General features: G+C 45.1%; 2 protein-coding genes across 2 annotated transcripts in view; one reads left to right on the top strand and one right to left on the bottom strand.

Moving 5' to 3' along the window:
• Positions 1-8968: 8968 nt before the first annotated feature.
• On the top strand, positions 8969-10345 carry RXFP3 (relaxin family peptide receptor 3). Its single transcript, XM_049648859.1, has one exon. It carries the CDS (start codon positions 8969-8971, stop codon positions 10343-10345), a length of 1377 nt encoding a protein of 458 aa, XP_049504816.1.
• A 3783-nt stretch (positions 10346-14128) lies between these two features.
• SLC45A2 (solute carrier family 45 member 2) overlaps positions 14129-17063 on the bottom strand; it is a 32532-nt gene continuing 29597 nt past the window's right edge. Inside the window, exon 7 of the mRNA XM_049648219.1 lies at positions 14129-15276. Within this exon, the coding sequence (XP_049504176.1) occupies positions 15055-15276 (222 nt within the window). The 3' untranslated portion in view covers positions 14129-15054. The remainder of the gene's footprint in view (positions 15277-17063) is intronic.

Genomic DNA, 17063 nt, shown 5'->3' with positions numbered 1-17063 from the left:
GGTATTTGGATGATATTGACAGCCTTGCATGGAATGAAAGTATCTATTATGAGAATGTAGCAGAGAAGAAAACAAATGTGAAGCTTGTACTCCGGGTATTGTAGACTAAATATCTGTGTCTTCCCCCAGACACACACACACACACACACACACACACACACACCATATGTTGAAATCCTAAACCCCAATGTGATGGCATAGGAAGGTGGGGCCTTTGGGAGGTGATTAGTCCATGAGAGTGGAAGCCTCATGAATGGGATTTGTGCCATTCATGTGAGCTCTCTCACCCCTTCCACCACGTGAAGACACAGCAAGAAAATAGCCATCTGTGAAGCAGAAAGCAGGCTCTCACCAGACACTGACTCTGTCAGTGCCTTGATCTTGGACTTCCCAGCCTCCAAAATTGTAAGAAATGAATTTCTGTTGTTTACAAGCCACCCAGTCTATGGTATTTTTGTCATATCAGCCAAAACAGGCTAAGACATTGAGAGTGCTCCAATATTTAGAGTTCCAGGAAATAAAGAAAAATCAGCACAGGAAACCAAAGACTAGGCAACAAAATGAGAATGGAGAGTGTGGTATTTGCAAAATCAAGTGAAAAACGTTTTCAAGGAGGCATTGTTATTCATTAGCTCAAACTGAGGTAAGGACAAGAGAAGAGTCCAGGCTTTGCATACTCAGCTGCACAGAAGAAAAAAATGGAAGAGAAAGACCAATGATAGAGTATGGTTAACAAACAATAATTCCATCCACTAATAAACGCAGCTCAACCAAGGTCTTTGGAATCTGACCAGATCAGAACTTCTTTCATGGAAAGTGGTGTCAGGAAGGTATGAAAATACCAAGGAATGTTCACAATCCTAGTTTACTGCACTTTTAATATTCTCCTAACCCACGGAGCTCAATACAAGCCCATGAATAGCCTGGGCTGGCATTCTTCTCAGAGAAGCAGGAGAGCAGCTGAGTGTCAGGGCTTCTGCCAGGCTCCTGTCAGGGCCACAGCCCCGATATTCATCACTGCTTTCTGGTATCCTCCTGGGGTCATTGAGAGCAGATCAGCCATGCCCCAAAGAAACTTTGAAGTGAGTAAATGAGATTTTGCTCAGGTGGCAATAAGGATATACCATAATAATACCCTTTCTTTTGCTTTATTGAGGTACAATTGACATACAATAAACTGCATATGTTTAAAGTGTACAATTTTATGCATTTGCATGGATATACACACCTGTGACATCATCACCACAATAAGTTTTGACATATGTGTGTGTGTGCACATGTGCGTGTGTGCTAGTGTGTGTGTGTCAAACTAGAAGATTCCCCCGTCCCTTTGCAGTCCCCTCCTCCTGTCCCTACTTGTATGACCTCCCCCCAACTCTCCTGCTGTCTCTGGAGACTCATTAGCAATTTCTTGAATTACACATAAAGGGATTCATACAGTATGAACTAATTTTTGTCTGCCTTCTTTAACTCAGCGTAATTATTTGGATATTTTGTGTCCCAGTACTCTTCTCCTTTTTATTTCTGCATAGAGTCCCATTGTATGGATGTACCACCGTGGGTCCATCCATTTACTTTGTCACTAACTTATCTGTTGACCATTGGAAAAGCGATGGAGATAAAACTTGGTAACCGACACCCAGCCTAAGCTCAGGCAGATGCATGCATACCACCAATTCCTGTTAAAGATCTTTCCTTGAAACTTATGAAGCAAGGCCCCTAAGTCCTCCAACAATTTCATTTCAACAACTCGTATATACTTCTCCTCATGATAAAGTGGCTCTTAAGGATATACATGAAAATAACAAAAAACCAGCTTTGAAGTTAACCCTGGATAAAGATAAAGCTTCTCTTCATGGTTTTGCACTTTTATTTTTTTATTTTTTTTTTCATGGTTTTGCACTTTTAACATAGCTTGCCTACACTGCCAGACAGAGATGTAGGTTATCTCTACAGCCACAAGATGAGTATCTGCGGCACTTTGAATCTTCAGAGCGTAGAAAGCCAGACTCTGTGCTCTCGGAGACACTTTCACGAAGCCCAGGGGGCAGCTGGCCAGGTGCTAAATGCCTCTGCGAGCACCTTTGTCTACCTTGGCCACACTCTCCAAATGTTGCCTGCCAGTATTGCCTCCTTGGCAACAAGAAGTCCTCCTCTGTTGCTTCCTAGCCTCTCTGAGTGTAGCAGATAACACCGACTCACACTATCAGTTGATTGTTTGCTGTCCTATTAAATCTACACCAAGTCTCCTGAGAGGCCTCCAAGAGCAAAGGGCTCTATTGATTCAGCCACTGCTTCCTGCAGTAAAGCAGTGGCTGTGGTCAGATTAAGGTGCTATGATTCATCTTTTGAAGGTGAGAGGACTGATATGTATATGGATAAAATTATGGAGTCTTTGAAACCCAGTGTGAGAAAATGGAGTACACAGGATATGTTTATTGAATGCATGGGTTTGTATGTAAGGCAGAGAGAACCCTGTGAAAGACTCACAAAAAGAACTGATGTTATCAGTGTTGAGTTAGAAAGCAGGCAGCCAACCTGAATTTCATGCAGTGAGAGTCAAGTTAATGAATCTCATGATTCCTTGTAATTGACTTTCCACTTGATTATAAACTGCGGGCACAAGGGCTATGTTTTATTTATTACTGCATTTCCCTCAAAGATAAAAAGGATGAATAAATATTTGATGTGAGGGTGGATGGCTGGGAGACTCAGTGGGGAATGTTCTGGGAATAACCTGCTTTGAGACCCATGGACACACCTCTCTATTAAAGAGTTGGCTTCCTCTCTTAACTCCCACCTGGAGTTGGGAAACAGAGTCTGGTTTTAGTATTAGACTACTCATTCCTCTCTTTGCCCTCAGAAATAAATATTCTCCTTTGTGAATATTCTGAAAGCCCCCTGAGCAACCCCATCTTGGGCTGCTCTACTCTTCTCTTGGGACCTCCTCCACCCACCTCTGTATGAGCCAACAACTAGAAGGTTAATCCCTGATATAGCAGAAGCTGTCTGCATATTTCTGCTCTTATCTTTACTATTCCATACTTCTCCTTTCTTTGGAATGAAAGTATTTATCGTCCTCTAGTATTTTGAGTTTGAAGCTAGATGTTTAACCTTTCTTTTTAAAAATATGCACTTACAGCTATAAATTTCCATCTAAGCACTGTTTTGATTACATCCCACAGAATTTGATGCCATATTTTACTATGATTTATTTTAAACTATTTTATACTTTCTTTTATAACATTTTATATTTTAGTTCGTCTTTAATCAGGGTTGTTTAAAATATGTGACCTAATTGTGAAACATTTGAGGACTTCTAGTAATCATTCTTTTGTTGATTTCTAGTTTAATTCCACTGTGCTTAAAATACATGGTCTGTATGATTTCAATCCTTTGAAATGTGTTGAAACTTGAGTTTGGCCCAGCATGTGGTCTATTTTGGTGAATGTTCTATGTGTATTTGAAGGAAGTGTGTGTTTTCTGGTTGTTGAGAATAGAGTGTAGAACTTACCCTTAGGATGTGCCTCTTTGGGGGTTTGGACTGAAAGCCTGGACTGCTTACTTAATATTCCCTTCCATTTTACTAGGCTTTAACTTCAATCTTTATTGTCCCAGCACTGTGTCGCTGTTGAGATATCGACTCAGTTGAGTAGGTCTTCAACTCTTGTTTCCTGCTGGGTATTGTGACAACGTGCCCTATTGTGGTAGTCAGCTTTCAAGATAGTCCCATGATCTCTGCTGCCTAGTAATCATATTCCTGTGTAACTCCCCTCTCCCTGAGTATGGACTGGACTTATTGACTGGCCTCTAAAGAAGGTGATGTGGCAGAAGTGATAGGAGTGCCACTTCTTTTACTAGATTATAAAAACACCATATAGATTTGATGCCAATTCCTCTCCCTGCCCCCCCCCCACCCCACCCACCCATTACCCTGCCAGAACCCAACTGCTATATTGTGAAGCAACGCTGTGGAGCATCTCACAGAGTGAAAGATCAAGGTCTGCCAACAACCTTGTGAATGAACTTGAAGGCAAATTCCCCTCTCTACTGCTAAATTAATTAAATAAGACCACAACCCCAGATGATAGCTTGACTGCAACCTCATGCTAGACCTTGAGCCAATGACACTGTGCCGTGCCTGGGTTCCTGAACTACACAGACTGTTATTTTAAGCCATAAAGTTTTAACATAAATTATTATTCAGCAAGAGATACCTAACACAGAGAGAAATTGAAAAATAGAAAGAAGTAGGTGGATTCAGGAATTTGGGGGTTTTGTTTTTGTTTTTGTTCTTGAGAACATGCTACCAAGACCTGCTACATTGAGTTCAATTAAGTGTAAGGGAAAATGAGAGGTAAAGAATTACTCTTGGGTTTTTTTAAAAAAAATTTTAAGGTTTTTATTTTTATTTTTGAGACACAGAGAGACAGAGCATGAGCAGGGGAGGGGCAGAGAGAGAGAGGGAGACACAGAATCTGAAGCAGGCTCCAGGCTCTGAGCTGTCAGCACAGAGCCTGATGCAGGGCTCGAACTCACAGACTGTGAGATCATGACCTGAGCTGCAGTCGGACACTTAACCGACTGAGCCACCCAGGTGCCCCTACTCTTGGGTTTTTAGTTTGAATGGTTATGTGAATAGTAATGCCATTTACTAAGATTGAAAAATCTGAAGGAAACCGGCAACCATGTTGAAGCATCAAGTAACAGTTGGATATGCAACTCTAGAGTTCTGGGGATAAAAGGCTGGAAATCAGATCTGGGATGATAGTAGTATTAACCTCACTTGTGCGTATTAGGTGAGATAATGCAGACAAAAACCTTTGCACAGTGGACACAGTTGTTACCTGTAGTGGGTATAATTGTGTCCCCTAAAAAGATATGTTCAGGTCCTAGTTCCCGGTACCTGTGAATGTGACCCTGTTTGGAAATGTAAATATATAACCCTTGCAGATTAGGATGAAGTCATATAGGATTAGAGTAGACACTAATTCAGTGACTGGAGTCCTTATATAGAGAGAAGACAGAGACACAAAAATACACACAGAAAGGAGAAATGCCATCTGAAGACAAAGACAGAGATAACAGTGATACTGTTACAAACCAAGGAATCAACATAGACTCACCAGAAGTTAGGAGAGAGGCATGGTATGTTTTCTCCCTCAGAACGTCCAAGGAACCAACTCTGACAACACCCTGATTTCTGACTTCTAGTGTTGAGGATTTTGAGATAATAAATTTTTGTTCTTTTAAACCACCCATTTTGTGATAATTTGTTACAACAACCATAGAAAAATAATAGTTTCCAAATAAATGTGAAATATGAATGGTTATCATTGCTTTTATTATTATTATTATTATTCTTGTACCATTGTTGTTTTTGTTGTTTTATATCCAAACACCTAACACATTGATTTGTGCATATTAGGAATTCAATTCATAATTTTGGTAGAATAAAATTCTGTGCTATCTTCAGACTGAAAAGAAATAATTCAGAGAGAAGATTATCTGCACATATTCCAAAGGAATCTTGAAAGAATAGATTCTTTTCTCTTTTACCTGAAAACCCACTTTTCTTTGTAGAATCCCAGAATCAAGAATTTCAGATTACATATCTTCTCTCTAACCTGACTCCTGTAATTTCCTGTCTTCTCATTTAGATCCAGCTGAAGTGTTTCCATCTTGCTACAGTCTGCCCAGAACAAACTATCCATGTGATACCAGGCTCCCTCAAACTCACATCCTAGCCTTTACTAACTTGTTTGTCATATATTACATTATTTGGATTATGATCTTGTATAATTAAATGATACTTGACCACCACTGATACGTTTCTCTCCTTGAATTTTTTAGATGATGTTTGAAAAAAATGTGGCCCATATTTTTAGGATAATGGGTCTAAAATGTCTTTAGTCAGTGTTGGAAAAGAACTTCTTTGAAAAGGGATTTTTGCTTCCATAACACAGGCTTAGTTAAGTGATACTATAAATTGCTGTACATGATCTCTGGTTCATTTTCAGAGAGCAGATTCAGAAATGAATATTCTAGCCTTAGAAGCATTCTGGCTGAATTCTTGGAGAGTTGCACTTGAGACAGCCTCTCCCGAGGGCTCAGTCTGAGATGTGCTGTCTGACATACCACAGGAGCACATGGCCCTCTCAGTCCCACAATGAAGCAAATGTCATTGTTGGACCCAAATGTGATTTTAAGGAAACGTGCCAAGACCTCTTTCTCTTCCTTTGTTTCCAATCTTAGGGTGTGATAAACCACCACTGGACATTAATTACTTTTGGGGACTTAGTATTTTTTTACCTGGAAAGTTAGAAAAGAAATAAAAGTCCAGATATTCCCAAACGTAGAAAAAAATTAGTATCATCTGGAAGAATGCATTTAAGTTGTAGAGTCTTGGGGCACCTGGGTGGCTCAGTCAGTTAAGCGTCCAACTCTTGATTTCAGCTCAAGTCATGATCTCACAGTTCATGAATGCAAGCCCCACATTGGGCTCTGTGCTGACATCTCAGACCCTACTTGGGATTTGGTTTCCGTCTCTCTCTCTGTCCCTCCCCCACTTGCTCTCTATCTCTGTCTCAAAATAAATGAAAATAAACTTAAGCAAATGTACAGTCTTGGATCCTTTTCCAAATCCACTGAGAATCAGAATCTCTGGGCCAGCATAGGGCTGGGAGGAGAGTTGCAACTTAAATTTTTAGCAAGCTCCCCACCTGACTCTGATGCCACCTACTTAGCATCTAGCCTCAGAATATTTAAAAACTGTAATCCTTCCATATACAGGTGTGAAAAACAAGGCAAAGGATTGTCAGAGTATGCCATAGGCTTCCTCATTTTTCAATAGCTCCTTGAAATATTTTTTTAACTTCTTTTTTTAAATAAAGGAGAGAGAAAAATTTGATGGAGAAAGAATTAGTAAAACATGAAGTGAAGAGTGAGCTTAAAGATGAGGATACTAAAACAGAGATAAGAGGTGTCCACAGAGGCAACTTGTGGATTGGGAGCAATAATCAGAGCTGGGCTGAACTTCTCCAGATTAGAGCTGTTCAAGGTGGTTGGTTTTGATTTGTTTTTTACTAAAGCCCTGACGCCCTCTAGCCGGCAACTGGAGAAGTCCAGAGTGTATAGGGAAGCATGTTCTCTGCTTGGAACTGGGTTCTTGCTTTGGAATCCAGATTGTTTCAGTTTCCCTTCATATGGTTTGGGTACCACGTTTCTTTTTTAACTATTTTACTATCTCTGCTGCTTTAAAGCCACATCCTCTTGATCTCTGTAAGTAAAGTCGTGAACTCCACAGAAGAGAGGACAATTATGCTTAACATATTTTTGTCTCAGTTTAGGCGGGGACAGTGCAGAAAACATTTCAAATTTCTTAATTTCACCCTAAGAAGTATAATTTACATTGAGCAGTTGAGCTGGCATTGAAATAAACTGCGATTTGAGAAGTAATTCAAATGGTTTACACTGGTTCCCCTTGCCCAAAGTAACTTAGAAGATTCCTCAACATTTACTTCCATTGGTCTGAAAAACACCTGCTAAAGAGTTTTGATTATAATCATAGTGAAAGTAAGGGGCTGGTGGTCCAAAAACAGCCTCATAGGATCCCCTATTTCAACTGCATCAAGGTAAAGAGAATGCATGTGAGTAAGCAATTTGTGAAAGAGCTTTGGGCTCAGAGCTGGACGGGAAGTATCTAGTGTCTGTGAAGTCAGCTCCCCAATTGTATACTCTCTGCCTAACTTCAGTTCTTAGTACATACCAAAGGCAGAGGGCAACACTTGAACCTATAGTTCTGCTATATGAAGAAGCTTTGAAAATCGTGACAATCACAGACACCAAGTAAAGTGGTTAGATAATTAAAGAAGGGGACGTGGAATTTGTGTTTATCCAGTAAAAGCCCATCATCTGACTTGGGGTCTGGGCATGAAAAGAGGCCACTACCGTTGCTTTTAAAAATAAAAATGGATAGGAGATCTTGAATTTTTAGAACCATCTTTCATCGAATGGTATCATTTCAAAGATAAAGTGAGAGTAAAGAAGAAAGAAAGAAATTCTAATACCTGTAGTTATGTTTGGGAATAAACAAGAAGAAGGGAGAGCAAATCAAAGCCGACGTTCTCCAGAAACATAGGAAAATAAAAGGTTACAACCATCTCCTTCTGAAACTTTGAAGAGGAACAGGAGAATCTTCTGGTGGGCTCTCCCTGCCGCCCACCGCTTCCTCCTTCCCGAAGCGGGCGTGGCGAAGTTCAGCACCTCGGAAAGCGCCCCCTCAACTCGCGCGGGGGTTTACGCATGCTCCCTGGGAGCCCGCAGCCTAGGTTTTGCGGGTGCGAGTAGAATTCCGGTGACAGCGGCTGACAACTCACTGGGAGCTGACAACAGCGGAGAGGTGGAGGCGCAAGGCTGGGAGGATGACTTCGAAAGACCTCCGGAGAGTCAGAGCGAGATAGATGGAACTCCCCTCTCTTTTTCCTCTCAAAGGGCAGAAACCTCGTCCAAGCTGCAGCAGCAAAGGAAACCGACAAAGGTATTTGAAAGAGAAGGAGCGGGCCCCCAATAGAGGTCCTGAGGGGCAGGGTGGGTATAGCCTAGTGCCCAACAAACGCAGTGCGGGAACGTCTGGATCGTACAGCAAGGATCGTCCGAGCTCAGCCAGAGAATCCTTGGACGCCCACCGCTCGCCTTCGGAGCTGCGCTGCTCGGTTCTAGAACTCCGCTCCAGAACAGACACGGAGACCAACTCTCGCGCCCCAACGCCGCCGCGGGCCAGAGAAGCTTTTGGCACCCAGTACCCAAGAGCTATGTGCAACCGCTGCCTTGAAAGCTCCCACGAACGCCCTGCGCCCTCGCGGGGACAGAACCCCCAGCGCGTTGGACTCGCTTAGGTCTTGAAGTCCTCCTGGAACATGACCTAGAGGCACCTGTGCCTGCAGGTACCTGTGCCACGGCAGTCACTATGAAGAAGGCGGCTGGCGGAGACGAGCTCGCAGAACTCTTCAGTATGATCCCGTACCTTCTGCAGGCGGCCAACACCAGCGGCAACGCGTCGCTGCAGCTTCAGGACTTGTGGTGGGATCTGGGGCTAGAGCTGCCTGACGGCGCGGCGCCGGGGCATCCCCCGGGCACGGGCGGGACAGAAAGTGCAGACACCGAGGCCCGGGTGCGGGTCCTCATCAGCGTGGTGTACTGGGTGGTTTGCGCGTTGGGCCTGACCGGCAACCTGCTGGTGCTCTACCTGATGAAGAGTAAGCAGGGATGGCGCAAGTCCTCCATCAACCTCTTCGTCACCAACCTGGCGCTGACAGACTTTCAATTCGTACTCACCCTGCCCTTCTGGGCGGTGGAAAACGCTCTGGACTTCAAATGGCCCTTCGGCAAGGCCATGTGTAAGATCGTATCCATAGTGACATCCATGAACATGTACGCCAGCGTCTTCTTCCTCACCTCCATGAGCGTGGCGCGCTACCACTCGGTGGCCTCGGCTCTTAAGAGCCACAGGACCCGAGGGCACGGCCGGTGCGACTGCTGCGGCAAAAGCCTGGGGGGCAGCTGCTGCTTTTCAGCCAAAGCACTGTGCGTATTGATCTGGGCCTCCGCCGCGCTGGCCTCGTTGCCCAATGCCATCTTCTCCACCACTATCAAGGTGATGGGCGAGGAGCTGTGCCTGGTGCGCTTCCCAGACAAGTTGCTGGGCGGCGACAGACAGTTCTGGCTGGGCCTCTACCACTTGCAGAAGGTGCTGCTAGGCTTCGTGCTGCCCTTGTGTATCATCAGCCTGTGCTATCTGCTGCTGGTGCGCTTCATCTCCGATCGCCGAGTGGCAGGGACCGAAGGAGGAGCCTCGGCTGGCCGGGGCAGCCTGGCCGCAGCCAGCGCCCGGAGACGGTCCAAAGTCACCAAATCAGTGACCATCGTGGTCCTATCATTCTTCCTGTGTTGGCTGCCCAACCAGGCGCTCACCACCTGGAGCATCCTCATCAAGTTCAACGCGGTGCCCTTCAGCCAAGAGTATTTCCTATGCCAGGTATACGCGTTCCCGGTGAGCGTGTGCCTGGCTCATTCCAACAGCTGTCTCAACCCCATCCTCTACTGCCTCGTGCGCCGCGAGTTCCGCAAAGCGCTCAAGAGTCTGCTGTGGCGCATCGCGTCGCCCTCTCTCACCAGCATGCGCCCTTTCACCGCCACCACCAAGCCAGAGCCCGAAGATCAGGGGCTGCAGGCCCTGGCACCTCTCCACCCGACCGCGGAGCCTGACCTGGTCTACTACCCGCCTGGCGTGGTGGTCTACAGTGGGGGGCGCTACGATCTGCTGCCCAGCAGCTCCGCCTACTGACTCAGCCCAGGGTGCGCAGTCACCGCAAAGTGGCCTTCCCCGGGTGGGGAAAGAGGAGAGCGGATTAGGAGATGCTGGGCGCCCGCCGGATCGAGAGGTAGGAGGGACGAGGATAGGGAGGGGCGCAAGGGAGCCGCCACTGAGAAGACGAGGGGGCTGTCTCCGGGGAGGGAAGGCTTCCAGACAAGGTGGAGAGAGGAAGCTGGCAAAGGGGCCCGGGTCAGCATCGCAGAGCCAAGCCACCAGCCCGCGTCCCCCTTCTCTCCCCCCACACAACTTCCTCTCCTTAGGCTGTCAACACTGGGCAGGGTAGGGGCGCCCAGAAGCGGAGAAAGGACTCAGGAATGTAAAGAAATTGGGGCGCGAGGAAGTGGGGCTCAGCCAAGTGGTGCGCAGGCAATTGAGCGCATTTACTCCAGCGACTTTTATGGAGCTCTTGAAAGGGTCCTAGCGACGCGTCCAACTGGGGAAGCCTCCCACAAAACCTTTCCTTCGCGCCTTGGCAGGCGAGACGGCCGCAGCGCCGTCTGACTTGCGGCGCGGCTGCGCAGAGAGCCCGGTTTGGGAATAAGAAACTTTTTCGGAGTTGGAAGAAAGTAGTGACGGTCTTGATCCACATTCAAGAGAAATGCACCGCGAGAGAGGCATCTCCCGTGAGGCCATTGTATCATTTACCATCGCGGACAGGGGAGTGGGTACGCGGGAGCCGGGCCGCGACTCTGCGCTCAGCGGTCACCTGAGACAAAATACTTGCCCGCAAACGCCGCGAGCGATTCGCTGGGGAGTGGCGTCCTTGAGGGAGGGAGCGGATGCATTGTGATTAGAGGGACTGAACTGAGACCTTTTCAGGCTCTCGCCTCTGAAGGAAAAGGGGAGCTCGCGTGCTCCCTTAGTAACCGAGCAGGAAGAGAGGGCGCCAGGTGCCGGAAGCCTGGACTTCCCAGTTCCCCGGGGAGCGGCGTGGGTACTGGAAACCCTGTGTGCTCCTTTCTGCGCGCGGCAGGTGAGCTGTGCCCTGGAGCAACTTGAAAAGGTCTGAGTAAACACGCTACTGGGCGTGGGGACTTTTCTGTAGCCTCTCCTCCTTCACTCTTTGGGACTCCGGGTGCCCGTTTGATAGAGGCTCTGGACCAGCCTGTAGAGGGTCGGCACCGCCAGGGCTTCTGTAGGCTCAGGACAGAAAACTAAGAGATGCTGTAGAAATGGGGGAGCGGGGCGGGGGGGGGGGTAAGGGAGACTTCTGGAAACCAAACTCCTAGAACCAGATTTCAACAGGAGGCGTGGAGTGGGAAAGGGAATGGAAGACTCGAGTAAAATCTATCCCAAAGGGAAGAGAGTACAGAGAGCCTATTCTGAGGGGATCATCACAATTTCTGCTGAGGGGTTCTCTCTTTCTCATAATATTGAGAAGACAAGGTGGGGAGTAAGACTTTCCACAGGATACTGTGGGACTTCAAATGGCTCTTTGGCCAAGTTCCATTCATTCTAAGGAATGCTCTGCATGGTGAGCGTGAATTACAAATTCTTCCTTAACCACCAGGCAGTCTATGGGACCATCTCTGAAGAATGACACGTTTCTTAAGACAATTCTGTCCTGGTCACAGCAATTTAGTCCTTTCTTGAGGCTGCTTAGAGAATAGGGATCAAACATCAGCCTACCCATCCAACTGCCAGTTTGGACAGAGGTGCTACTGTTCTCTTTGGGTGATCTAGTTTGGGATTAAAAAAAAAAAAAAAGCAAACCTGGCAACTTGGGCATCTATTGTTGTGGTTCTTTCACAATAAATAATCATTATACAAACATGTCTGCTTAAATAGCCTCTCAAACTAAATCTTTTTGTACTTTTGTTGGAAATGTCCTGTATTGTCTGAGATTTCAGGCTCAGTGGGAACACCTGCAGCCCTAGCATCCCTCGTCCTGCATTCTGTAACACAACGCAATGTAATTACTAAGCATTCATAGCTTTGCCACAAAAACAAAAGCTTCCTGATCTCCTCAATCCTGAGCAGTCCTGAGAAGTTAGCTTTTTAGAAAACCGAATAATGCTTTTGTTTTAAAGTAGTCAAATAGGGATGCCTGGTTGGCTCAGTTGGTAGAGCATGTGACTCTTGATCTCTGGGTTGTTAAGTTCAAGCCCCACCTTGGGTGTAGTCTACTTAAATAAATAAATAAATAAATAAATAAAGTTGTCAAATTAGTCTTTCTTTGCTCTTTAGGAAGAAAAAATATTGATACTGATATCGAATAGCAATTGCTATTATTAGCTATTCGAATAGCTAATAAAAACTGAACGGCAACCCCCTCCAAGTCCCCAAAAACAAAATAACCAAGCAAGAAACACCCAGAAAGAACAAACAGTAGTAGCATGGCAGTGTATCCATGTATAATGTTGATATTAGCCTCTCGTGGAGAGATTCTCTTTGTTACAGGAACTTGCCATTTCAATTTTGACAATAAGATACTGGGTTGGTTCAGGTTTTTAGGGAAGTATGTTGAAGGGTGTGCTTCTGCCATGATGGGCCCTAGAAAAATAGAAGGGGCTAAGGGCAAGGCCTTCATGAAAGAACTTTGTGAAAAGAATCCACTTGTCCCCATCCAAACTTGAGGGCTTCTGAGAACATGGCTAGAGAGAGCCAAGACTATGACTTCTGTTTACCACAAAGACAAAAAAATAAACCAGGAAATGGCCAAATTTATTTTATTTTTTTTGAATGCCAGTTGTGTGCCAAGCCCTGTACTGGGTGCTGAGATCACACACATCAACTAGACACATTACCGACTTGTATATTTAGAAGGAGACACAGCCTTGTACACAAGGCAACTAGGTCATGGAACAGTGAGTTGAGTCTCATAATAAGGCTAAAAGAAAGTGCTATGGGAATACAGGGGGCAGAAAGCTTGGTTCTGCTGGAGGATAAGAGACTTCGTTATCAAAATAGTATACGAGATGGACCTAGAAATATGGGTACAAGTTAAATGGGCAGGGATGGCAATTTAGACAGGTAGTGGGGACACAGGACATTTGCAGCTGAGGGAAAGCAGTGATTAAAGGTTTGAGGTTGGAATGTCAGTTGCATGGTGGGGGAAGCAGCAGACAAAGCAGTTTGGCTTTCCTTTCTCCTACAGGATTTCCTGGGATTTCTGATCCGAATTTAGGTGTACCTGCATTTGCTTTATTTGTCTGGGAATAGAACATTACTGTCCGAGAGAAACAAGAGAACAAGTATACTGAGAACAAGTACTTGAGTGCCTAAAAGTGGTTAAAGGCTTTTAAAATTGGATTCTATCCACTCATTCAAACCTGAGTGGAGTCGAGTTAAGAGAGCAGAGTGTTTGAATATCCAAGTGTGTGTGTGAGTGCATGTGTGTGAGGGGATTTAGGGGTGGTGGTGAATGCATGCCCTAGCTCCTTTCTTCATCCCAGCAGCCCATCCAGTCCTTCAGCTGAAAAGAGCTTCCCTTGCCCTGTCCTTGGCCAGAGACGACTACTTTTAACTTCTTGGGGTCCAGGTAAGATGGTCCTTAACTGCAGGTCCTTCCTACCTCACCCATTCATTGATTTCAAAATCTTCAATCACCAGAACAGTCCTTGGAGAAATGATCAGGAAATAAACATTGAAGTCTGCAAATAATTCTACTTTTAAACTTTGCAGACGCCAAGGACAGGTGAATTACAAGGGAGGCGTTTCTTTTATAACACAGGGTTCTGGGTCACATGGGATCCTCTGAGCATTTGCTCATCATCATCCCACAGTATAGGCTAGAGAGCAGGTTTCTCCCTGATCACTCCTCTGAGTTAGTCATGACCTCGCCACTCTACGATGGATAACGTGAGAGGGAGAGGGAGGAAGGAAGATGGAGTGGTTTTGAGTGTTGACTATCTCATGTAATTTACTGAATACCATACTGAAAATGGAAACCAAAAACAAAACCAGTGGAGCTGTATGGGGACAGAATGGTGGTCAGTGGACCAGTTGTTCACCCTCGGGATGGTGAGACTGACTGGGAGCTGTGGCTGCCGCTGCCCAGCATCACAAGGGCATGTATCACCCAGAAAAGATCAAAATTCACAATCTGAGGTATGCTTTCTACTGAATGTGCACTGCTTTCCAACTATCGTTAAGTAAAAGAAGATGAAGGAGAAGGAGAAGGAGAAGAGGAAGAAGAATTGTAATTTGAACCATTGTATTGTAAGCCAGGGACTGTCTGTATGAGTAAATGAAGTATGAATTAAATATGAGTAAGCTAATATCATAAATCATCAGCAATATTTTGAGTATTGGTGAAATAATGAAAAGTATGACCCTCCGATTAAATATAGACCTCTGGTTAAGAAAAAAACAACACATGATAGAATAAACACCATTGTCCTGTGTAAAACTAGTCGGCTTCTGGCGTTTTGTCAAGGCCTGGAATGTCCTGAGATGCAGTAGGAAGGCGCATAGAGGCGCCATCTCCCACAATTAACCTTTGCCACCGGTGAATGGAGGCAGAGCCCAGTCTTTCCCAAGATAGATGATGCCTAAAATAAGGAAACTGCTGTGCAGAGGTTTGGCAGAAAGTGAGGTGCAGGCAGATCACTGTAGCAGAAGTCATAACGCAGGGCAGCCAATGGGCAGACCCCAAAGCTGCAGAGCCAGAGGACAGACTGATTTCCTACCATGCCCTTCACTGTGTTGGAGGTTAGGGATGATGTCTCCCTATTGACCTAATCCACATATCTTACGAAGAGAGCCACAAAACAGCAGCCGATCATGGCCACCCCAGAGGCTGTGATTACCACAATGACGCTCCCAGCCTTGTTGACCAGGAAGCCCAGGCCACCTCCAACCAGGATCTGAGCCAGCTGCACCATGCAGGTGAGGACCGCGCAGTCCAGGCCCTGCCCTCTCTCACTGCCGTCCATACTCCCTCCCGGGGCCTGCTGTCTCTGCAAGGGAAACACAGGAACACATTTAATCTACGCGAACAGTACTTTAGGGCAGAGGTCAGCACACTATTTCTGTGAAGAGCCAGATAGGAAACACGTTCAGCTTGTGGTTCCCATGGTCTCGGTCGCAAGCACACAGCTCTACCATTGTAGTGTGAAAGCAGCTACAGTAAACACACGAGTTGGCGTTCCAATATAACTTCACAGACATTGGTATTTGAATTTCATGTAATTTCCACTTGTCACAAACGTTATCCTTCTACTGATTTTCTTTTTAAAATTTCATTTAAAAATATTAAGAGAATTCTTAGCTCATGGGCTGTACAAAAACAAGTGGCAGGCCACATGTGGTCAATGAGGCATAGTTTGCCAACTCCTGATTTAAGGTCACCGAGAAGCTCCAAATTCGTGCCTGAGGCTGTTTTTCCTACCTGCCACCTACCTTCAATTCTCCTGTTAGTGCCCATGAAGGTTAAATGATTAATATATGCAAAATTATCTCTTCCTAAGAAGTCAATAAATAAAATGGAATGGAAACTCAATACATACTCCCTTCCTTCCCTCCTTAGTGTTAAAATTTCAAATATGTGTAGAAGGATGTTGAATCCCAGATCTACACAGGAGAAACAACATAAAAAAAAAAGTCAGCCTTTCAATATGGTCGATATGCGGCCTGAATCGGTTGATAATGTCGCCACTTATTGGGTGTATTCTTTATGCTAGGCCTGTGCAAGATTCTTCGGCATATGTCGCTTCACGTCTTCCTTCCCTCCTCCCTGGATGCACGTATTACCATTAACCCCATATAACAACAATAATACTAACTACCTTTTTTGGAGTCTTTGCCAGGTGCTAGGTAGGCATCATGCTAGACAGACCACCTGCACTATCTTGTGGAGTTTCATTTTCCAACAACTCTATAAGGTGGGCATATTATTCCCATTTGCTTGATGAGGAAGCTCAGGCTCTGAGAGTTTGAATGATAATTCCTATACTAGTAAGGTTAAAAAACAAAAGCATTGTGCAGAAAAAATGCACGTTATGCTTTGCATAAGACAGGGAAAATAAGAAAACAGATTCATACTTGTCTGATTTTCATTTTAACATACTGGAAAGATAAACAAAAACCTAGTAAGAGTGCTTACTTGTAGGCCCCCTGGGGGGAAATGGGGAAATGAGTAGGTGGGAGCCACCTGTCAGTGTGTATGTGTATATTGTGTATATTGCTGTGATTGTTGAACCATGTGAACATATTGCCTTCTCTAAAAATGAACTCGTTCTAAGTGATATTTAATAAATAAATGGATGACTTCCCCAGTGTTGCACAACTGCAAAGTAGGGGCAGCAGGATTCGAACCCAGGTTTCTCTGAATGCAAAGCTTGTGTGTTTTTGCCCTAGCTTTCTCCTAGGAGGTTCTGTTCTTTGTGATAACTGTCTCTTTAACAGCAAAACCTGTGTGTGCATCGAAACGTTAGTGACAATGTTTGCCAGGGGATGAGAGCAGCCACGGACTCTAATTTGGAAGGTTTTAACTCCTAGAGCAACTCTGCCCTGCGGCATTGGTCAGAACAAATGATAGAGAAGACTGGGGTTGCCCGGGCACATGAAAGGGTCCAGTGTTTTTGCAGCTTCCTGCTGGGATGGATTAAGCTTTATTTCTTTAGCTTTTATATCACTACTCCAGGTAAGGAAATGTAAGTCTATTCTCATGGAGAAAAAGTGACATGTTTTGAAAAGAAGAGGTGGTAATCTTAAAGCAGAAAGACCCCACCCACTGTTTTTTTAG

The sequence above is a fragment of the Panthera uncia genome (genome assembly GCF_023721935.1).
Source record: "Panthera uncia isolate 11264 chromosome A1 unlocalized genomic scaffold, Puncia_PCG_1.0 HiC_scaffold_17, whole genome shotgun sequence".
Lineage (NCBI taxonomy): Eukaryota > Metazoa > Chordata > Mammalia > Carnivora > Felidae > Panthera > Panthera uncia.
The sequence above is the reverse complement of the archived record's forward strand: the minus strand, read 5'-3'. Positions and strand labels throughout refer to the sequence as shown.